General features: G+C 39.7%; 1 protein-coding gene across 1 annotated transcript in view; it reads left to right on the plus strand.

The window, feature by feature from the left end:
• Window positions 1–24,390, plus strand: part of LOC126259815 (uncharacterized) — a 163,455-nt gene that overhangs the window by 104,980 nt on the left and 34,085 nt on the right. Inside the window, exon 5 of the mRNA XM_049956853.1 lies at window positions 16,040–16,258. Within this exon, the coding sequence (XP_049812810.1) occupies window positions 16,040–16,258 (219 nt within the window). The remainder of the gene's footprint in view (window positions 1–16,039; window positions 16,259–24,390) is intronic.

A 24,390-nucleotide genomic window follows, 5' to 3' on the forward strand; every position in this document is an offset into this window, starting at 1 on the left:
ACATTCCAGAATCCCCTTATGAATATGACAAGGTTTGTTTTCTTGCCCTCAGTCGAATATACTGGAAATTTCCTACTCCTAATTAGGCCTCCATATGCTAAAATGGACGACAAACAAGGTGCTGTGCTCACAGGCTGTGGCACTGTCACTGGCTGCATGTGATTGTATGCATCATATGACAGCACCGTCATTGGTATTGGTTGTTGTAAATTATACTCCTTTTCTCCACCGCCAGGTATAGTCGCAGGTGAATAGGTGAATGAGTGTAAGCATTCCCACTTCCTGACATATCTATTTGGCTTGGATTGTTAGTTTCAATCGGCTCTTTTGAGCTACCGCTACCATTCATGAGCTCTTTACGAATTCACTTTCCTGCTGCTTTAATATCTGAGTCGATTTTAGCAATTATTTTGCTTTCCTTCTGTGCCATTACTTCTTCCGTTACATCTACGTATATTATGTGCTCTTGTACAAACTTTTGTGCAAGCGTAGTGGTGCTATCTACTAACCCAACCTCGGCTCTTTCAATTACTTCCTTCATATTCTTGCCCAAGTGTTCTTGGTATTTTTTCACTAGTTTCAAGTGTTCCACCTCTCCTTATAGATTTTGCACTTCATCTGGTAACTCCTTGCAAACTGACTGCAGTTCCGTTACATTCCTATGCACAAGCTTCATGATCTCTGTAATTTTGGTCTGTGCCACTTGTAAATTATTCTGAATTTCTGTTATACTGTTAAGCCTGTCCATGGTTTCCTTTTGATCTGGAATATTTGGATGAGAATTTCTGATCTAGCTTATTTTAGTCAGTGACAAGTCTGTGCATAAATCTCTCCCAGAATCACTGCACCGGGCCATGATTAACTTTGCACTCAAATAATCAAACTTAACTGTTAAGTCATTACACAATCTGCCTAAATTGTGCATGTTCATATTTAGGTCACAAATATTATTTACATTTAAGACATTGATGACATGCTAGTGCCTTGTGTATCTTTCAGATTTTGTTCACTCGTGATCAGGTTCTGTTCATATGATGTCCAACAAATATATATTTTGGAATCCATGCTAGCACGTCTTCCGGTATTATCTTGGGATAAAATGCTCCCTGGGGTCGCTTATGACTTGATATCATCTACTGTGAATAATATTAAATTACCCATAAGTACATTTTCCTCCCCTATATAAGTTAAGTTTAAATAAAATTCATGACTCTATACTGACAAATTAAAAAAAAATTATGTGGAAAATTAAAATAGTAATCTTTATTAAAATAGTAATCTTTATTAAAATTTTTACAAGACTTTAAAAAAATATATGTACAATTTACACTTTGCCAAAATGGCAATTATTTGTTGCCTTCATTATGGTCTACGTAGTATTAGAGCAATTTTTTAGATCAGCGATACAACTACTGATAATAATAAGCACAGTTCCACATTTCTTAGGACCGGATAGGATCTCAGTTTACTACTAATAGATACACTACCAAACTAATCATGCCTGCTTAACAATTGTATGGTTCCTACCTTTGTTGCAAAATGGTTGTCTGCATATTTTTCACGGTTTACCTCCAGACACACACACACACACACACACACACACACACACACACACACACACACACACACACACACACACACACACACACACACGCACACACTCCCCCTCACTTTTGCTGCTTGTCTTGTTCATCCACAATAGTTACAAACATGCATCACAGAAATAAAGTACAATTAGTAAATTTACAATGTATGCAAGTAACACTTTATCTACTTATTTATATGCTCCTTCAGCACTGTCCGGTCACTGGTAGCCAGTTGAAGTGGGGGCAACATGGCTGTTATTTATTATTTCAGTTTGTATAAATAAAGGTACATATTTGAAGATATGTGGGGAGGGCAACAGTCCGAACAGCTACTACTATTGTGTTCACCTGTAACACTATCTAATTCTGAGTAACGCTTTGTAAAGTAATGTTCGTGGAAGTTATTGCTTTACCTCATTTCTTGTTACTAGCAGCAGCTCCAGACTCTTCTTCTCCGGCCTCCCTCTTACTAGATAGATAAATTTCTTCTGACCATGACGTGTCAATAAGGCATCGTCTTCATGATATAAAATTTTTGCAGAATAAATCTTAATAGACCTAGGTTTTTCCTCCTACTAAATAAAACCTAACTTGAAACTTGTGGCAAAAACTGCATTGAATACTTTTTTATACAACTTAACACTTTCTTCCATCACACAAAAGACGGAACAACTCCATAAAACATGCTACTGTATAGGAGTCCGAAACAAGAGACGTGATTAATGAAAGAAAACTGTTAACAAAGGGACACAAAAAATTGAAATTGAGGGTTGTAACCTATGAATCATGGACCTTGCCGTTGGTGGGGAGGCTTGCGTGCCTCAGCGATACAGATGGCCGTACCGTAGGTGCAACCACAACGGAGGCCAGACAAACATGTGGTTCCTGAAGAGGGGCAGCAGCCTTTTCAGTAGTTGCAGGGGCAACAGTCTGGATGATTGACTGATCTGGCCTTGTAACATTAACCAAAACGGCCTTGCTGTGCTGGTACTGCAAACGGCTGAAAGCAAGGGGAAACTACAGCCGTAATTTTTCCCGAGGACATGCAGCTTTACTGTATGACTAAATGATGATGGTGTCCTCTTGGGTAAAATATTCCAGAGGTAAAATATTCCAGAGGTAAAATAGTCCCCCATTCGGATCTCCGGGCGGGGACTACTCAAGAGGACGTCGTTATCAGGAGAAAGAAAACTGGCGTTCTACAGATCGGAGCGTGGAATGCCCGATCCCTTAATCGGGCAGGTAGGTTAGAAAATTTAAAAAGGGAAATGGATAGGTTAAAGTTAGATATAGTGGGAATTAGTGAAGTTCGGTGGCAGGAGGAACAAGGCTTTTGGTCAGGTGATTACAGGGTCATAAATACAAAATCAAATGGGGGTAATGCAGGAGTAGGTTTAATAATGAATAAAAAAATAGGAGTGTGGGTTAGCTACTACAAACAGCATAGTGAACACATTATTGTGGCCAAGATAGACACAAAGCCCATGCCTACTACAGTAGTACAAGTTTATATGCCAACTAGCTCTGCAGATGATGAAGAAATAGATGAAATGTATGACGAGATAAAAGAAATTATTCAGGTAGTGAAGGGAGACGAAAATTTAATAGTCATGGGTGACTGGAATTCGTCAGTAGGAAAAGGGAGAGAAGGAAACATAGTAGGTGAATATGGATTGGGGGGAGGAAATGAAAGAGGAAGCCGCCTGGTAGAATTTTGCACAGAGCATAACTTAATCATAGCTAACACTTGGTTCAAGAATCATGAAAGAAGGTTGTATACCTGGAAGAATCCTGGAGACACTAAAAGGTATCAGATAGATTATATAATGGTAAGACAGAGATTTAGGAACCAAGTTTTAAATTGTAAGACATATCCAGGGGCAGATGTGGATTCTGACCACAATCTATTGGTTATGAACTGCAGATTGAAACTGAAGAAACTACAAAAAGGTGGGAATTTAAGGAGATGGGACCTGGATAAACTGAAAGAACCAGAGGTTGTAGAGAGTTTCAGGGAGAGCATAAGGGAACAATTGACAGGAATGGGGGAAAGAAATACAGTAGAAGAAGAATGGGTGGCTCTGAGGGATGAAGTAGTGAAGGCAGCAGACGATCAAGTAGGTAAAAAGATGAGGGCTAGTAGAAATCCTTGGGTAACAGAAGAAATATTGAATTTAATTGATGCAAGGAGAAAATATAAAAATGCAGTAAATGAAGTAGGCAAAAAGGAATACAAACGTCTCAAAAATGATATCGACAGGAAGTGCAAAATGGCTAAGCAAGGATGGTTAGAGGACAAATGTAAGGATGTAGATACTTGTCTCACTAGGGGTAAGATAGATACTGCCTACAGGAAAATTAAAGAGACCTTTGGAGAAAAGAGAACCACTTGTATGAATATCAAGAGTTCAGATGGCAACCCAGTTCTAAGCAAAGAAGGGAAAGCAGAAAGGTGGAAGGAGTATATAGAGGGTTTATACAAAGGCGATGTACTTGAGGACAATATTATGGAAATGGAAGAGGATGTAGATGAAGACGAAATGGGAGATAAGATACTGCGTGAAGAGATTGACAGAGCACTGAAAGACCCGAGTCGAAACAAGGCCCCGGGAGTAGACAACATTCCATTAGAACTACTGATGGCCTTGGGAGAGCCAGTCATGACAAAACTCTACCATCTGGTGAGCAAGACGTATGAGACAGGCGAAATACCCTCAGACTTCAAGAAGAATATAATAATTCCAATCCCAAAGAAAGCAGGTGTTGACATATGCGAAAATTACCGAACTATCAGGTTAATTAGTCACAGCTGCAAAATACTAACGCGAATTCTTTACAGACGAATGGAAAAACTGGTAGAAGCGGACCTCGGGGAAGATCAGTTTGGATTCCGTAGAAATGTTGGAACACGTGAGGCAATACTGACCCTACGACTTATCTTAGAAGAAAGATTAAGGAAAGGCAAACCTACATTTCTAGCATTTGTAGACTTAGTGAAAGCTTTTGACAATGTTGACTGGAATACTCTCTTTCAAGTTCTGAAGGTGGCAGGGGTAAAATACAGGGAGCGAAAGGCTATTTACAATTTGTACAGAAACCAGATGGCAGTTATAAGAGTAGAGGGGCATGAAAGGGAAGCAGTGGTTGGGAAGGGAGTGAGACAGGGTTTTAGCCTCTACCTGATGTTATTCAATCTGTATATTGAGCAAGCAGTAAAGGAAACAAAAGAAAAATTCGGAGTAGGTGTTACAATCCATGGAGAAGAGATAAAAACTTTGAGGTTCGCCGATGACATTGTAATTCTGTCAGAGACAGCAAAGGACTTGGAAGAGCAGTTGAACGGAATGGACAGGGTCTTGAAAGGAGGATATAAGATGAACATCAACAAAAGCAAAACGAGGATAATGGAATGTAGTGAAATTAAATCGGGTGGTGCTGAGGGAATTAGATTAGGAAATGAGACACTTAAAGTAGTAAAGGAGTTTTGCTATTTAGGGAGTAAAATAACTGATGATGGTCGAAGTAGAGAGGATATAAAATGTAGACTGGCAATGGCAAGGAAATCGTTTCTGAAGAAGAGAAATTTGTTAACATCGAGTATAGATTTGAGTGTGAGGAAGTCGTTTCTGAAATAATTTGTATGGAGTGTAGCCATGTATGGAAGTGAAACATGGACGATAACTAGTTTGGACAAGAAGAGAATAGAAGCTTTCGAAATGTGGTGCTACAGAAGAATGCTGAAGATAAGGTGGGTAGATCACGTAACTAATGAGGCGGTATTGAATAGGATTGGGGAGAAGAGGAATTTGTGGCACAACTTGACTAGAAGAAGGGATCGGTTGGTAGGACATGTTTTGAGGCATCAAGGGATCACAAATTTAGCGTTGGAGGGCAGCGTGGAGGGTAAAAATCGTAGAGGGAGACCAAGGGATGAATACACTAAGCAGATTCAGAAGGATGTAGGTTGCAGTAGGTACTGGGAGATGAAGAAGCTTGCACAGGATAGAGTAGCATGGAGAGCTGCATCAAACCAGTCTCAGGACTGAAGACAACAACAACAACAACAACAACAACAACCTAAATAGTGGCAACTATTTATTCACAGCTGTTACAAAAGAGTTACATGTTTGCACCTGTTACTATCCTTCAGAGTTGTCACCAGCGTTGCGTAGAACCCATTGCCAGCGATGTGGAAGGCATAGTATACTGTTAGCAGAGCCTGTTCTGATGATGGTGCGAATGGAGTGGTCTACTGCCTGTTGAATCTCTGGTACAGTTCTGAAGCAAATGCCACAAAGTGGTTCCTTCATCTTCAGAATCAAATCAAAGTCACAAGGACTTAAGTCCGGGGAGTATGATGGATGGTACAGTACTTTCCAGTCCCATTGACTGAACAGAGCAACCACAGTTTGCTCTGTATGCGCCCGTGCATTGTTGTGTAAAATGATAGGTGGGTTGCGCAGAAAGTGTCGCTGCTTCTTTTGCAAAGCTGGTCGCAGGTGATGCTCCAAAAACAAACAGTGATACTGTACATTGACGATCTGCCATGGAGGAACATAATGCGTTTGGATAACACCATCTCAGTCATACACGAGAATCACCATACTGGGGCTCTGATGCACTTTTGACTTTCACGGCAACCCATAATGACATCATTCGTTGGACTGGCGTTTCAGTTTTGGCTCGTACAATGTGACCCATGTCTCATCCAGTGTTAAGATAAGGAGTAAGAAAGCCTCTCCTTCACATTCATAGCACTCGAAGTGTGTCTGAGCAGCATTGTGACGCATCCATTTCAGCATTTCTGTCAAGTCATGTGGAACCCATCATGTTGCAATTTTTTGTATGCCCAGGTGTTCCTTTAGGATGCGAAGCACAGTCGTATGCGCTAATCCGGTTCCATGGGTGAGCTCACAAATCGTATGGCATCAATCACTGTCTTCTAACATGGCAACAGCACGTACTTCTTCTTCAGAGACACTAGGATGACCTGCCTGATGCATGTCTACCAGTTTGCCGACCTTCATTGAAGGCGTTTACCAATGTGCCACTGTTCTGTACAGAAATGTAGATTCCCCGCACGCCTCTTGAAGACCTTGATGACACTGTCGTGCTGTACGACCTCTGGCACATTCAATCTTGATCCTGTTTCAAAAACATAGTGACACCATTACGTTAGACCGCTCACTCACAAGTGACTGTGTTTCCCTCGATTGAGTGCACGCTGGTGACTTGGGATGGAAGAGTCCGTTTGCTCATAGGTAAGGTAGGTATGTCAACATGTGCTCTCAGTGACAATAGTAGATTCCATTGCATAGTGTCTCCACAGCAGTGTTGCCACTATTGAAGTTCCAACCTACGTACGAAGATAACATGTTTTCTGTGCCACATAATCTTGTTAGCTTTATCTGCCTATAAATCATGAGAAAGAGCAAGACAAGCAATTTAAAAAGTTTGTATTTTAGATATCCTAGTTTAGGTACACTACAAAAGGGAAGAGTAGATAGATGAAGATGAGGTAGGATGTATGATACCGTGAGAAGAATTTAACAGAGCATTTATAGACTTTAACCGAAACAAGACTGCTGGAGTACACAACATTCCCTCAGAGCTATTGAGATACTTCGGATAGCCAGCCATGAGAAAACAATTCCTCCTGGTGTGCAAGATGTGAGATAGGTGAAATACCCTCAGACTTCAGGAATAATGTAATAATTCCAAAAAAAGCAGGTGCTGACAATGTGAATATTATTGAACGATAGTTGCAAAACACACACACACACACACACACACACACACACACACACAGAGAGAGAGAGAGAGAGAGAGAGAGAGAGAGAGAGAGAGAGACCTAAAATTTGCACCGCAAATATTGTGGGAATTGAAAGTGTTGCTGACGTGCAGTTTTCAGAATGTCTGTGGTCCTTGTTGCAGGATTTTAGTGTGAGTTGTGTATGAGATATTGTATTTTGGGTACTTCCCACACAGCCACTTGTCAAATACCTGTGGTAGGACACACTAAATAACAACATAAGTGGATACACTAGTTACGTGGATTCTGTCCAGTAACGAGACAACTGATCAACACAGGTTATGTTCAGAATAACCACCAACAGCGGCAATACATGCTTCCAGTCTGGTATGGAATGACTGTTTCACATGTGCTAGCGTTTCGGTGGAGAGGCCTGAGCAGCTGCAGTAATACATAGTTGCATATCATCAGGCGTTTTTGTTATGTCTTTGTAGGCAGGATGTTTCAGCTTTCCACACAGAAGAATAGGCTGCAGGCATAAAATCCGGGAAACAGGCTAGCCAAGGTACAGGTCCTTTGTGTCTAATCCAACGATTTGGAAATAATTCCTGAAGACATGCTGTAGTACTTTCTGCATTATGGGCTGGACAACCATCATTTTGGTACCACAGGTTCCTCCTAGTTTGCAGAGGAAGGTCTTCTAGCATCCGTGGAAGATGGTCTGTTAGGGGCTGCGATACTTGTGCCCATTCAATTTTCCACCTCTGAAAAATGGGCCTATGAGTTGATAATTCACTGCCCCACACCACAAATTTGCACTCCATGGATGCTGATGTTCCTCCTAACAAAGCCAACAGGTATTGTCAACACATCAATAGTGGATGTTTTGGCAGTTTACCTGGCTGTGATTGGGAAATGTGGCTTCATCACTAAAAAGGATATGATAAATCTAGACTATCCTGTCTTAATGTCCATGTTCAGAAGTTAACATGATTCTCATAATCATTTCCATGCAGCTCTTGATGTAAAGAGATGTGATAGGGATTAAACTTATGCTGATGGAGAATGGCTAGGACACTTGCCTAACTCATGCCACAGTCCTTGTGTATCGCGCAGGAGCCAATGTGCAGATCAGCGGCAACAGCAGTAATAACATTAATTTCCCACTCTTCTGTCATCACTTGTTTCCTTCTGTTATGTTGTCTAGGTGTTACACTACCACTTTCACATAACTGGATGAAGAGGTTGATAAATAATTGCAGAGATGGTTGACATCTGTTAAGATATCTTGCCTCATACACTGCACAAGAATAAACTGCATTCTTCCCACTGGTAAATCACATTGTCCATTCACGAACTACTGCTTGGACTGTCGTACAGACTGACTGACAAGCAAGTCACAGTGCACTCAAGGAACCCACAAGCACATGGTAAGCAAACATAACATCAACACACCTTGCAACTATGCAGGTTTAGTGGCACAAACAAGTGTCTGTGTGGAGACTATTCAAAATACAGTATCTTATAAATGACTTGCTCTAGAATCCACCAACAACCACACTGACATTCTAATTTACCCTGCTTTTAGTTTGTTATGTCAATAGGCATTGTCCCATTTAAAAATATGTGTGTTTGCACAAAAAACACACTACCAATCCATTCTGTGAAAACTGTGTATCGGTAGTACTTTCCATTTCTGCCATATTTCTTCAGTGGTGTGATGATTGGTGTGTGGTGTTACATTGTCCAGGAAAAAGTGTTACATTGTCCAGGAAAAAAAGGGCTGTTTGAGGGTCCTGACATATTGGACAGAAGTTGTAATGCGTCCCTGCTCAAAAAAGCTATATTCACACCCACTGCACCCCATAATACTGTGGCCATAACTTTCCCTGTCAGTCACACCATTTTGAACTTTTCATTAATGAGTTATTGTGATGCCATTCCATTGACTGCCTCTTTGATTCTGGTTAAAAAATGCCCCCATGTTTCATCTGCAGTCACAGTTTTTTTTCCAGGCACTTTCTAACTCCAAACAGAAGCGCTGCAAGGGTTGTTTTTCTCATCTCTTTATTCTGGTCGGTTAACATTCTTGGTACTCAAGTTGGACAAACGTTTGAGTGTCCCAGATGCTGAATAATCATCACCACACTGTCTTTATTGAGGGAGTTAATGCAACACAAATCGCTTGCTATTACCCAGCGGTCACCATGAATTGTGTAATCAACTCACTGAACGTTGTGTAAAGTCACTGATGTCACCGGCCTGCCGCACCACATTTCCTTAGCCAGTGACATTTGCCTTTCACTTTATTACGGCAATGAACCTATTGTCTGCCGGTGCTGATATCCACTGTTGCATCAATATACATATTCAAGAATTCTGTCACAGAATGCTGTCTAATGCGATCATCAGTGTTGTCCACTTTCCAAGCAACAACAGTACTGGCATCTGTTGACAGAGAAAGTTACTGCTGCAGTAGGTTGGAGACGCAGCTTTGCAGAATAGCACTAATTCAAATTTTTTACTTAACAAACTATTTGAGGAGGAAAAATAGTAGCCATTACTTTTTGACTGACCCTCATATTTACAACAGAATTGAAATACTGATAGAAGCCAACTTCAGGAAGATTATTTCAGGTTCCAAAGAAATGTAGGGACCCACGAAGCAATGTTAACTCTTTCACTTACTGTACAAGAAGAGGTCCCCACCGTGGGTTTCACATTTCAAAACAATCAATACGGTTATGTATGTTAAGCCATTAATGTTGTTGGGCCCTCATTTGTGAGTAATCAACAGAAAAAACTTTTGAATTTTTTCGTGACACTCAACAACTTTAAAAGTAGGAAGAATACACAAATTGCTTGTGTAGTGTAATAGTTGCAGCACAGTCATCAGATGCAAAAGGTTGTGGGTTTGAATCTTGTCATGGGCTTTGAAATTTTTTTTATTTTAAAATCTTTATCAAAATTACTTCATTATTTCTATCCAATTATTTGATTTAAATGTATTTTTTTTTATAGCTATTCCTTTTTTACATCATATTAATCGTCATATTAACTTTTTCACTTGCTCTCATTTTTCTTCCTATCATTCTTTCTCCTTTTGAAATATTTGTTCATGTGATTGTAATTGTTGCTTTGTATTAACTTAAATGTAATTTCTTCCATTTTATGATCTTATATTTTTGTCAATGTTATTGCATTTATTATTTCTATGTCTCATCTTGCTTGAATTTCATTTAATGTATAACTTCTTCTTTTGTTTAAATCTTCATCTGCATTACTTTGTCCATAGTGTAAAAAGAATTTATTTTTCAGATTTTTGTATGACAATTACCATGAAAAAGAAAGTACATCTTGGAACCCATTGCATAGTTTATCTCATCTTTTATTCTTTAACTGATAGATCAACATGTACAAATGTTTAAATATTATCATAGGTAAATAAAAATAATTAAAGTCAAATGTACAAAGATTCCAAATGAACAAGAATTACATGCAGTCAAAATAAGGCCAAATAAAATAGTTAACACAATATGAGGAAAAATTACCATCACGAGCTATATCTTGAGAATGTCTTTATTCTATCACATGACTGGTTTCGGCGGCACATTACCACCATTCTCAGGCCTACTGCCAAATGGGTATTTAATTTCCTTGGCACATTTACTGTGGGATCCTTGTTACCAGCACACGTGGGCTAGCTTTCATCAGGAGTCTGTACTCAATGCCATGTTGTCTCCATTGATTGGGAGACACGGTATAGAGTACAAACTCCTGATGAAAGCTAGCCCACGTGTGCCAATACCAAGGACACCACAGCAAATGCGCCAAAAAAAATCAAATACTCCTTTGGCAGTGGGGCTGAGGATGACTAATGTACAGCTGAAACTAGTCGTATGATAGAATAAAGACATTCTCAAGATACAACTGTGGTGATACTTTTTTATCATATATATCATCCTTGCAGTAAGCTGGACATCCATAAAGTTAATACAATGATTAAAATGATGTGACAAAAGAATAGAAATAAAAAATTACTTTTTAACCAATTAATTGAATAAAAATAATGATCAAAGTCATTTTGATAAAGATTTAAAAAAATAAAAATATTTAAAGCACTTGACAAAATTCAAACACACAGCTTACTGCATGTGGAATTAAATAATACTATACCAACAGCTGCTATACTGATATTGTTTCATAAGGCAACCAGTATCAACATTCCGTAGGTATTAACATCCATGGAGAAGAAATAAAAACTTTGAGGTTCGCCGATGACATTGTAATTCTGTCAGAGACAGCAAAGGACTTGGAAGAGCAGTTGAATGGAATGGATGGTGTCTTGAAGGGAGGATATCAGATGAACATCAACAAAAGCAAAACGAGGATAATGGAATGTAGTCGAATTAAGTCGGGTGATGTTGAGGGTATTAGATTAGGAAATGAGACACTTGAAGTAGTAAAGGAGTTTTGCTATTTGGGGAGCAAAATAACTGATGATGGTCGAAGTAGAGAGGATATAAAATGTAGACTGGCAATGGCAAGGAAAGCGTTTCTGAAGAAGAGAAATTTGTTAACATCGAGTATAGATTTAAGTGTCAGGAAGTCTTTTCTGAAAGTATTTGTATGGAGTGTAGCCATGTATGGAAGTGAAACATGGATGATAAATAGTTTGGACAAGAAGAGAATAGAAGCTTTCGAAATGTGGTGCTACAGAAGAATGCTGAAGATTAGATGGGTAGATCACATAACTAATGAGGAGGTACTGAACAGGATTGGGGAGAAGAGGAGTTTGTGGCACAACTTGACCAGAAGAAGGGATCGGTTGGTAGGACATGTTCTGAGGCATCAAGGGATCACCAATTTAGTATTGGAGGGCAGTGTGGAGGGTAAAAATCGTAGGGGGAGACCAAGAGATGCATACACTAAGCAGATTCAGAAGGATGTAGGTTGCAGTAGGTACTGGGAGATGAAGAAGCTTGCACAGGATAGAGTAGCATGGAGAGCTGCATCAAACCAGTCTCAGGACTGAAGACCACAACAACAACAACATCAACATTCCACTCATGTAATTTTGAGGCCTGTTCCATAAACGACACAAAGTGCCACTTGAGCATGGATGAGTCAAGGCACTCGTTTCTGGTTCCATAGATAACCAAACTTCATGAGCATACATGCAGACCACACATGCTCATGAAATTTAGGTATCTATAGAACCAGATGAGAATATGTGCTTCTATATGCAGGAGTTGTACTTGATGTCATTCGCGCAACAAGCCTGAAGGTGATATGACTGGAATGTTGGAACTGGTTGCCTAATAAAACAATATCAATATAGTGCTTGTTGGTATAATATTACTACATTTCTTCGACCAGCCGCTGTCGTATACTCCTGAACCCAGGATGGAGCTATATTTATTTTGCGTATGACAACCTTACCGTAACTGTTATACTGGGCAAGCAGCCTCTGCATCCTTCCTATCCTTAAAGCAGTAGAGTGTCACTGAAATTCTGAATTGTTTATTTGTCGCTTACTCACAAACGAGGGCCCACCAGAGTGCATGGCTGCAGGGTGTGATACCAAGGACCCTATGACTTACACCACCCTATAGATTATTTCAAAAGTTGAAACGTTAAAGAAGGGCAAACCTATTTTTATAGCATTTGTAGACTTGGAGATAAATCTTTTGATGATGTTGACTGGAATACACTCTTTAAAATTCTGAAGGTTGCAGAGATAAAATACAGATACTACAAGATTATATTCAACTTGGACAGAAACCGGACTGCAGTTATTAGGTTTGCCAGGATTGCCCACTGCGTGCCTGGAAACACCTATTGTTTTGTCAGTATGCAGACAGAGGACTGTTGTGTCATCGTTAGACGCAATAAAACAGTATTCAAGAGTATTACAAAGAATATAAGTCATTGCTGTGTCTTTGGCAGTGGGCAATGGCTACGTAATCCGAATCCAACTGTAGGCCAAGGCTGCCGAGGAAGCTGCATCGACTCTGAGTGGAAGTAGATGACACTGGGGTGCAGCAGTTTGCCACCCAATGGTGACTTAGACATGCTCCGTTGGTAGCACTGCTTGGAGATGGCACTGACTGCTAAGTGTTTCAGAGAATACTCAGTCTCAACCAGATAACTGTCCACATTATCCCATCAAGTGGACTGCGATGTTGGATGCTGTGATGTGCTGAATGCTGAACCTGGCCCACCAATACTGTAGGCATTCATACTCTTACGACACTTGAGTTGTAGGATAGCTTCTGCCCTGGACTACCCATCAGTGCTTGCTGCTGTGCTGATTTCAGTACTGGATGATGGACTTCATTATCTGTGGTTACAAATGGGTGATCTCCTCATAGAGCAGCAAGTGTGAGACCAACATAAGAACAATCCCACACACGAGATGTTAGTGCACCGTCATCAGAGAATCGAGTGTGAACAACATGAATGCCATTGATCTTGCTGATTGTGTACTCTAGTGGATATGGAGTCTCTGCTCTGTGACGTTATTCCTCGTGACCGAATTTGTTCTGTTCGTCTTGAGTCGTCAGTGGTCTTCAGTTCTGCTACATTTGCTTAACAGAGGGTCTTCACTGCTTAGTCAGATACCTGCTAAGCAATGTCGCATCCTACTTAGTGTCTCTTACATAACATTACAGCGGCAGTTAGCTCTGCACTATTCTAATGATTTTCTGTTGAGCTCGCAATTTCACTCGAGAATGTCAACGTTGCTGTCTTCCTGGATGAGTAATGGTGTTGAAATGTTGACACTCCCCAGCTGGCAACTGTTGATAATTCCGTGTGATTGGTACTAGATGTTAAAACTTAGAAAATTTAACGCTGCCATTTCCTTCCCAATTCTTTGCGTAACAGAATTGCCAGACAGGAAAGAGAAACAGCAGCTGAGAAGGGAATGAGACAGGGTGGTAGCCTATCCCCGATATTTTCGATCTGTACATTGAGCTAGCAATATGGGAGATCAAAGAAAAATTTAGAGAGGGAATTAAATTTTAAGAAGAAGAAATAAAAACTTTTAGGTTTGCTGATCACATTGTAGCTTTGCCAGACAACAAAGGTATTGGAAGAGTAGTTAAACAGAATGGACAGTGTCTTGAATGGAGGATACAAGATGAACATCAACAAAAGCAAAACAAAGGTAATGGAATGTAGTCAATTTGAATAAGGTAACACTGAGGGAATTAGGTTAGGAAATGAGATGCTAAAAGTAACAGCTGTATTTTGCTGTTTGAGCAGCAAAAAACTGATGATGGATGAAGTAGAGGGAATAGAAAATAGAGATTGGCTGTAGCAAGGAAATCGTTTCTGAGAAAGAGGAACTTATTATCATCAAATATTAATTTGAGTGTTAAGAAGTCTTTACTGAAGGTATTTGTTTGGAGTGTAGCTATGTGAGGAAGTGAAACGTGGACAATAAACAATTTGGTTAAGATGGTGATACGAACTATTGAAATGTGGTGGTGCAGAAGAATGCTGAAGATTAATGGGTAGGTCGTATAAATACCGAGGTGGTTAATGAATATGTTTTAGGAGACAATAACTTGACTAAAAGAAGAAATTGATTGATAAGGCTTGTTCGGAGGTGTCAAGGAATTGTCAATTTGATATTGGAGGCAGGGGAGGTTTGGAGATGAAGATGCTTGCACAGGATAGGCTAGTGTAGAGAGCTATATCAAACCAAGACTATAAGAACAATATAATTGTATCCATGGGACCTATACCTTGGCTTGCTTATTCACTTGGGTAAATGCACATGTCCATTCTCACTAAGGTTGCTGCTGATCACCGTGATAACATCATCAATACCAACACATAAATTTTTGCTTGCCACAGGTAATCTGCTTACAAAGGATGTACGTTTCATATACGATAGAGACTGAAGTCATTTCCATGTACAGCATTTCAAAGAAGCAAATGTGTAATGTTGAGTTCAGTGAGCTAGTGCTCTAATACTGGTTGAAGGCGTTGGTTTGAAATGGGGAATGCATCTCCATTAAATTCAAGAGCTCTCACTGTTCTTTGCTTTCATGTAAAGGAGTTGACTACTGATTATCTTCTGTATCGAAAATGTTCAACATTTTGTCTCCTCAGACCCATTGGCACTGCATTCCAGCTTCAGTTGAAAATACAAATCACTGCAACCAGTCATATTTATTATTCTTTTCACTACATGTTATTTCAGTTAATAATGCATGACTCTTTTTTGGCAGCTTGTGACGCTGTCTGACAAAAAAACTAGTTTAGTTGAAGGCTCAAAGTTACATGGACACAAAAGTTGCATTGGTGAAGATTAACATATATTAATTAATTGAACTAAGCAAAGATTGGTTATTAAGAGCTACTAAGTGCAAAGAACATGGTTGTGTGTGTGTGTAAAAATGCGTAGTGACAATACAGTGATTTATATTTCCAATTGTCATTTCATAATGGGCACATACACACCTTACTTAAAATGTTTTTAGCTATGGTTGTCTGTCAAATTTCATTTTATTAAGTGTTCCATACACAACTCTGCACTTGATGTAAAGGTTTTTGCAAATCCCATGCTGCACCCTACAAATAAATTATTAACAGAGACTGCTTTAACTACTGAATGTTAGTGCTCACAGGGACTGTTATATCCCCTTTCAGTCTGTTTCCAATACTCTTGTTTTTTTTATTTTTGTAGCACATAGATGGCCATATGGCTACAGAACAACTAAGAAAGCGAACATATCAAGAGGAATTAAGGAAACAAATTGAAGAAAAGCGACAACTGGAAGCACAGCAAAGGGAAAAAGAAAGAAGAGAGGAGGAAATTATTCTGAAAAGAGTTGAAGAGCAGCAACTTAGAATGAAATTAGAATTTGAAAGAGAGCAAGCTCAACGCAGACACAAAGTAGAGAAGGTAAGCTGCAGGTAGCTGTTCAATATGCTTTGATTCTTATTACCCATGTAATTCTTCAGACAACCAATGGCTGAGGACTCTAATTCCAATTATCTTCTGCTGGTAAGTGCTGATTGAGGGGGATGGTTGGAACTTCAGTTCTGCAAATACTCTTTACAACTACCCTTTCTCGATATGTGTGCTGAATTCAGCATTTTCTTTGGCAAATGATACACCACCAGGCCACCATAAATTCCAGTTCAGCATACATTACTCGAAATGTTAAAGAAATCATATTTGATCTTTTTAACTTCAAATATGCAACAGGACAGTTTCTTAACTAGTGAAAACATTTAATTCCTTCCTGCAAACTTGGGAACATGTTTAACTATTGTAGTGTTGCTCTGTGGAACTACACAGGAAGGATCTCCTCATAACTGACAATCAACTTCTTCCTCAGTTTGATTTTAGAACCGAGACACCTCATTAGTCACTTTTAAGATGGGATGGGGGAATATCTCTCCATTGTTGATTACTTGAACGTGTTGAAAGTGTCCTGTAAACAGGCTTAACTATGCGGACAGATGTTTTCTGTTTTCCACAACCATGAGAAGGCCCACAATACTACTAAGAAAACAGATCTCTGTGTGGAGCCCTGAGCATGTGTTACCCTCCTCCCCCGCTTTTGTAATGTTGTTCTTCCTCCCACATTATTTTTGATATTGAGTTAATGATGGTGCTATCAGTTGTTTTTTTTAAACAAGAGAATGGTGGCCCTTGTGGTACTATTGTAAATGTGACCCCTTTTCTAGTTCCCTTCCTGCTTCCTGATGGCCTTTATCAGCAATGAGACACACAGCCACAAGTTTCCTTCCCTTTTATTTCTTTTATTTTATTTTTTTCCTAGTAGCCGTAAATAGTGTGTGGTCCAAAGTAATGAACCTAATTCAAAGTGGACAACATTTTTAATTTTCTACTCTTTTAACCAGTCTCCTCTAAACCCCACAACAGTTGCAGTGTCATAGAATCTTCATTGATTTCATCCCCATTGATCTCTTCATTTCATTTCGATGAAATTTTATTTATATCCTTTGTGGCAGGGTGAGGCACTATTCACAGGCTCCATTACCCAATGTTACAGTTTCCATGAAGTCCTTGGAAGAATATATGGTGATAGTGCTTGGAAATCGTAGATGGAAAAACCGAACAATATAAAAAGTATGACTCGCGTCTGGAGACGTGCCCTGATGGCTTAGTAGTTAAGGCAGCTGCTTGCAATAAGCAAGAAATTAAAGTCCTGGTCTGACACAAATTTTGAAATGTCACTGCATTACATTATACACTGACGAGGCAAAATGTTATGACCATCTACTTAACAGTGTGTTGGTTCACCTTTGGAACCCAGAGTTATGTCGCACCAGTTGTCTATGCGCAGATGATGCAGTTCCCTTAAGTAGAACTACATAATACTAGGCCCACCAGCGTATATGTCCTGCACTGCAGTGCATGTTCCAAGGAGCCATGACGTGAGTAATGGTGTATCTGGGCATCAACATCGGCTGGTGTTACAAGAAATGTGATTCATCTGACTATGTGACACATTTCCCTTGATCCATGTTCCAATCTCAATGATACCATGCCCTCTACAATTGTTATTGATGATGTAGATGGTCTAAAATGGGAACAAATAGGGTTTGTCTGCTGCGGAACCACATGTACAACAATGTTTGTTTTTATGACAAGCTCCGAAACAGTTATGCCTATGAAGGCTTTGTACTCTGTTATCAGATAGCAGTTTATCCTGTTGTACAGTGGAGGCAAGTCTCCGACCTCCACGTTCTGTGATGACACGTGCACATCAAACACCTTGTCGCCTACTCGCGGTTTCGCCATCCTTCAACAACTTTCCATAGACATTCACAGCAGTAGCATGTAAATAGCCAACCAGCTTCACTGCTTCCAAGACGCTCATTACCATAACAATCTAATCTTAAAGTCACTTATGTCACTGGATATCCCCATCTCTGACTCGTATTGTCACTAGAATAATTCCCCATTCCTCTATCCTCTGCTTGTATACATCCCTTATCACATCAGGTGCTTGCAACACCACCAGTGTTTTGTCTCATTAGTGGAGGTTTACCATATCTAAATGGTTTGCACTGATATCATTTCATATCATTCCAACTTCAATGAATTAATTCCCATTGAGGCATTCATTTCATAATTAATATTGTATGGAGAAGTGGGCTGGAAGTACTAGTTCAAATTTTTTCACATATAAAAGGTATTGAAATTTGCAGTCTTTTGGAGCCAGTGGTTCCTTCTTCTGTGAGAAAGGTCAAAGAGGAAGGGGGAGGGTTGATGGAAACAGATTGGTGAGGTTTATGAAAAGGGGTAGAGTTTGAAAAAGTCGCCCAGAACCCTGTGTCAGGAGAGGCTTACCGGACAGGATGAGAAGGGAGTCTTTCTTTCTCATCCCATCTGGTACGTCTCTCCTGACCCAGGGTTCTGGGTGACTTTTCTGAACTCTGCCCCTTTTCTTAACCCTCGTAAATCCTTTTCCTTCACTCTTCTTCCTTCCCTTTCAGCCGTTATGCGAGAAGACAGAGCCACTGGCTGCGAAAGCTTGCAAATTTCAGTACCTTTCGTATGTGTGTCATCCTGCCACAGCTTGATTTGATTATTTTTATTGATAGTATAAATTTTTTGATTGAAAATCTTTTGTCTCTGATCATATATTGTGTCACTAGTTAGTGAATTGAAGATTGTAAAACTGACCTCAATCTTCACCAGAAGATATGACCTCAGTTTCATGCACAAATTTATTCTAGTCAAAGCTAATCCTTGTTTATAGTAAAATAATGTGAGGTTAACGTTTATACAGTGCAGATTTCTGATGTTCTAGTTTAAGATCAGCTGCTTTGTACAACTTAACTAACAGCAATTGGATAAAGCAAAAAGTATAAATTAATATTCATACAGACATGACTGCCTACTGAGGGAGCAGTTAAAAAGTGATTATACTGAAATGCAAGTATGAGCCAGCTTTTGGGGGGGAAATTTAAAAAAAAAATATTGTATGTGATAGCTAAGACAGGTAGCAAGTAATTTTCTAGACAAATTGATCACCTCTTATGTGTTCCAAAGTTTTTGGAAACTCAACTTTTAAAGCTAAATCGATGAAAATTGGTATTTGACTTCTCATTCAGAAATAAAGAAATATGTCTTAGGGGATGAAAATTTCTCTGGAAATATCACCACAAGAATTCATAATGCAGGTTCACATAAACTGCAGACTTCAGCTACCAGGATGCTTTATGGCCTTAATTAGCGTGGAAAATTCAGAAAGTGTTGCAATTTGTGAACTAAATCAAAGAAAGCTATTTAACGATCACCACAACAAATTGGCCCCGTCATTATTTTACAGAAAAAGAAACAGATCTTTAATATGTAAGTTTCCTGTTGGTCTAATATATGTTTATAAACTTATTTTTGTTGTAGTTCCTATGCAAACTAATCATTACTGATGACAAAGTATATACCACTTTTAAATGTGATTCTATGTCAAGGAATGTCCATTTGAGATGAGAAACTCCAGTATCAGGTCTTAGACTGGTGCTGACAAATATAGAACCACTTATCCAATGTTTGTCCTTCTTTTTTGACTATCTACATGAAATGAAATTAAATTTAATGGAACACTTTACTTACGAAAAGAATGGCAGCCACGTAAAGGATCACTAACTTTTTTAAAGAGTAGTTTCTTGGGTTTGTACAAGATAATATTTGTTTTTTTGTTCATTATGTGAGAGTAAACTTTATCAAATTAATACTTCTTTCAAAATTTTGCTTCTGTGTATGCTGTGGTTGGATATAGAGATTTTAAATATAAATGGTGAGTGGCTGCCTTGTACTGTCATAAATATTGTAGGGGACAGAACATGCTTATTTCTAGCACTTTTGTATATCCTGTACAGCATTCAGCTGTGAACTAGGGAAGTTCATGATCATATCATACATCACGTCATAGAGAATTGGAAAGAATTTTCCATCATGTCCCATGACCATGATGGTAATAACTACTGCAGTTCTGATGCCTGCTTTGCTGATATGTCCCTACCTCAAACATATGGTGGTTACAGATATCTGGTGGAAGCTAGGGAACTCTTTGAATTTGTATTCGAAGTTTATCGAACTAGAGAGCATTATGCAAGATTCAGAATGGAATGTAAGCCGTGGGGAGGCTACACCTTAAGCTTAACATTTCTAGCGGTCATTTTGATGTTTATGTTTTACCTCAAAATGAAGTGTTTTCTGTTGCAACACCTTTTATTCATCCCGAGTTTGTTACACTCAGCTTACAAGGTGTACAACTTTGCTTCCATTATTTTTCCCTCAAGATTTGAGGCTTCAATGAAACAAATTGGTTACACATATATCATTCAAAGTATTTTCCATTGCTGGCCACTACTTTCTCACATCTTTTAGGCAGTGTACGAATCCCGCATTGAAAAAATTGTTCATCTTTTGAAGCGATGCACAAATCGATCCAATTTGTGACTTCTTCATGAGATCGGTAGTGTTGGTCAGCCAGGCCATGTGCTGTTGATCTAAACAGGTCAGAGGGAGCAATGTCTCGAGAATTCGACGGGTGGGATGGGACTTCCTATTTTAACGTTTCCAAGTACGTTTTGATCTCTTTTTGCAATGTGGGGTCAACGTTGTCATGCTGCAAAATAACTTTATCGTGCCTCTCGCTGTATTGTGACCATTTGTCTTTTAATGCTCTGCTCAAACGCATTAATTGCTTTTGTTAATGAGCACCTGAGATTGTTTCCCTTGGTTTTAACACCTCATAGTACATGACACCAAGCTGGTCCCACCAAATGCAGAGCATGATCTTGGAGCCGTGAATATTCGGTTTGGCCGTCGACGTGGAAGCATGGCCAGGATATTCCCATGATTTTTTGCATTTAGAGTTATCGTAATGAACCCATTTTTCATCCCCGGTCACAATGCGATGCAGAAATCCCTTCCATTTTTGCCTCTGAAGCAACTGTTCACAAACACCGTTCAATGTCTCTTGGTTTCAGCTCACATGGGACCCAAGTTCCTTCTTTTTGAATCATGCCCATAGCCTTGAGACGTTTTGAAATGGCTTTCTGTGTTACTCCCACTAATCTTGCCAATTCTCCTTGAATTTGACACGAGTCTTCACTCGGCAATGTCTCCAATTCTGCATCTTCGAAAACATTCTCTCTTCCACCACTATGCCGGTCTACGACGTTAAAATCGCCATTCTTGAAGCGTTGAAACCACTCACAACACAGTCTTTCACTAATAGTGTCCTTACTGTACGTACTTGAGAGCATTTGATGAGGCTCAGCCACTGTTTTCTTCATATTGAAACAAAACAGTAACAACTCCCACAAATGACTATAGAATTAGGCTCGTAAACTGACATTTTCAATCAAGAACAACTTTATGATGCAGACACAAATCGACTAATGTTTGAATGAGGTTATGTTGACCGAGGTCCAAGCTAACTGCCTGACATCTGTGATTTGTTTTTTTCAGCTGCTACTTACCGTTGTTACCACCTATCGGCAAATGGCAGAAGCAAAGTTTTACACTTCATAAAAACTTCATTTGCTACAACATCTGACTGAGCTGTAATTAATTTATGGACATCATCTTTCAACAACCCTGCCCACAGTGGTTCTAGAGAACATTGTGCTGGATGCACTAATGTTAAAATGAGGAAGCAATTTAAGAAGTCATCAAAAAAACATATAGAAAAAAAAGCCAGAAATTCATAGAGCAGCAGCAATATGGTATCAGGAAATTAAACAAAAAGTACATGGCGCAGTGAGTGTAAGATAAGACCTAAACAAACTGTGAATAAAAGCTAAAGAACATGCTCACCACTGGAAAGCCACAGCAAACTCTGGCATGACACACAACCCGAAAGTAGGAAACTTCCTAGCAGATTAAAACTGTGTGCCGACCGAGACTCGAACTCGAGACCTTTGCCTTTCGCGGGCAAGTGCTCTACCATCTGAGCTACTGAAGCACGACTCACGCCCAGTCCTCACAGCTTTACTTCTGCCAGTATCTCGTCTCCTACCTTTCAAACTTTACAGAAGCTCTCCTGCAAACCTTCCAGAACTAGCACTCCTGAAAGAAAGGATACTTCGGAGACATGGCTTAGCCACAGCCTGGGGGATGTTTCCAGAATGAGATTTTCACTCTGCAGCGGAGTGTGCGCTGATATGAAACTTCCTGGTAGATTAAAACTGTGTGCCCGACCGAGACTCGAACTCGGGACCTTTGCCTTTCACGGGCAAGTGCTCTACCATCTGAGCTACCGAAGCACGACTCACGCCCGGTCCTCACAGCTTTACTTCTGCCAGTATCTCGTCTCTGCCAGGAAGTTTCATATCAGCGCACACTCCGCTGCAGAGTGAAAATCTCATTCTGGAAACATACCCCAGGCTGTGGCTAAGCCATGTCTCCGCAGTATGCTTTCTTTCAGGAGTGCTAGTTCTGCAAGGTTCGCAGGAGAGCTTCTGTGAAGTTTGGAAGGTAGGAGACGAGATACTGGCAGAAGTAAAGCTGTGAGGACCGGGCGTGAGTCGTGCTTCGGTAGCTCAGATGGTAGAGCACTTGCCCGCGAAAGGCAGAGGTCCCGAGTTCGAGTCTCGGTCGGGCACACAGTTTTAATATGCCAGGAAGTTTCATATCAGCGCACACTCCACTGCAGAGTGAAAATCTCATTCTGAACCCGAAAGTAGTGTATGAGGTCAATAGTAATGTGACTTCAGATACTAAGTGGCAGGGACAGGCTCCCAGAATATGCTGCTGTGCTGACAAGGAGCAGCTCCGATCCTTCGAACCTGTGCCTGAACCTCTTTATATCCTTATGGATTGGCACCCAGTGCATGTCTGTTTCATAAACCACATTTGAAAGTACCACAGACGCTTCCAGATGACATCACTTGGTGCCAAGCAAATTACAGAAGGCAGTTTCATGCCAACTTTTAAGGTTTGAGGTCAAGTGTGTCATTTGGTAGGAAGTCTGTTACTGAAACTTAAACAGAAAGCACAGTTTCTTCAAATATATGTTATGGACAACGACGAATGAGAAGTACGTTTGAGATGCAGCAACTTTGCTGGTGTGAAACAAACATTAGTGAAGTCTTTACAAAATGTGTTGCACAACATCAGCAACTACATAAAGGCCTAAAAACAGCTGTAGGAAAGATTCCTTCAATGTGTAAGGAATCTGAAATTGTGATTCATGCATTAAGAAAACCCAGTGATGCTTATTGTGGTTGCTTTAATGCGCTAATGAGGTAGTGCTGGTGATGAGACATTGTCCTCCAGAACTTTGATCATAGATTGTGGAATATCAGTAAAGTCCATCCATCATACAGCACTCTAAATAAACATTGATGTTTTTTTGTGGCAAAGGTGGGTAGTCTATAGATTAGCCCGTTAGAGCTTGAGACCAAACGGCCTCTCAAAAAGACTGTTTCTGCCATAAATTTCTGCTCTTACCATATAATATTTAGAAAAGGAGAAGACAATCACTTAATGTATTGTAGGTCTTTATTCAGGCGATATTTAGTAGACATATACCAAAGTAGAAATATAGAAGGGATATACATGCAGATAACAGTTGGGTGGTACCTTACAACCCTGCACTTTTACATACCTTCAGTACTCATATTAACATTGAGTACTGCAACTCCATCAAATCTATTAAATATATTTGTAAATATGTAAATAAAAGTAGTGACGGACCAAATTTTCCTTAGAAAACCAGAAAGATGGGGTAAAATTGTATGGAAGGGGCCATTAAATCAGCAATTCTAAAGCAGTTTGGAGAATGTTGGCCTTTTCTATTAATGAGAGATATCCTACAGTCACCCCATCTCTCTGTCCGTCTTGAGAAACTGTCAGTATGTTTACTTTACATCTGAAAACATGGCTGAAAAGATCAACAACCCACAACAGACCACACTACTGCCCTTCTTAGAATTGACCAATTTGTAATAACTGTATTGTATTCTGAAGTCCCTTCTTTCTATGTAGGGAATGTGAAGTGTGTGTGGAAGACTGAGGATTGGAAGTGACTGGATGGCTAG

The sequence above is a fragment of the Schistocerca nitens genome, chromosome 5 (assembly GCF_023898315.1).
Source record: "Schistocerca nitens isolate TAMUIC-IGC-003100 chromosome 5, iqSchNite1.1, whole genome shotgun sequence".
NCBI classification, from domain to species: Eukaryota; Metazoa; Arthropoda; class Insecta; order Orthoptera; family Acrididae; genus Schistocerca; species Schistocerca nitens.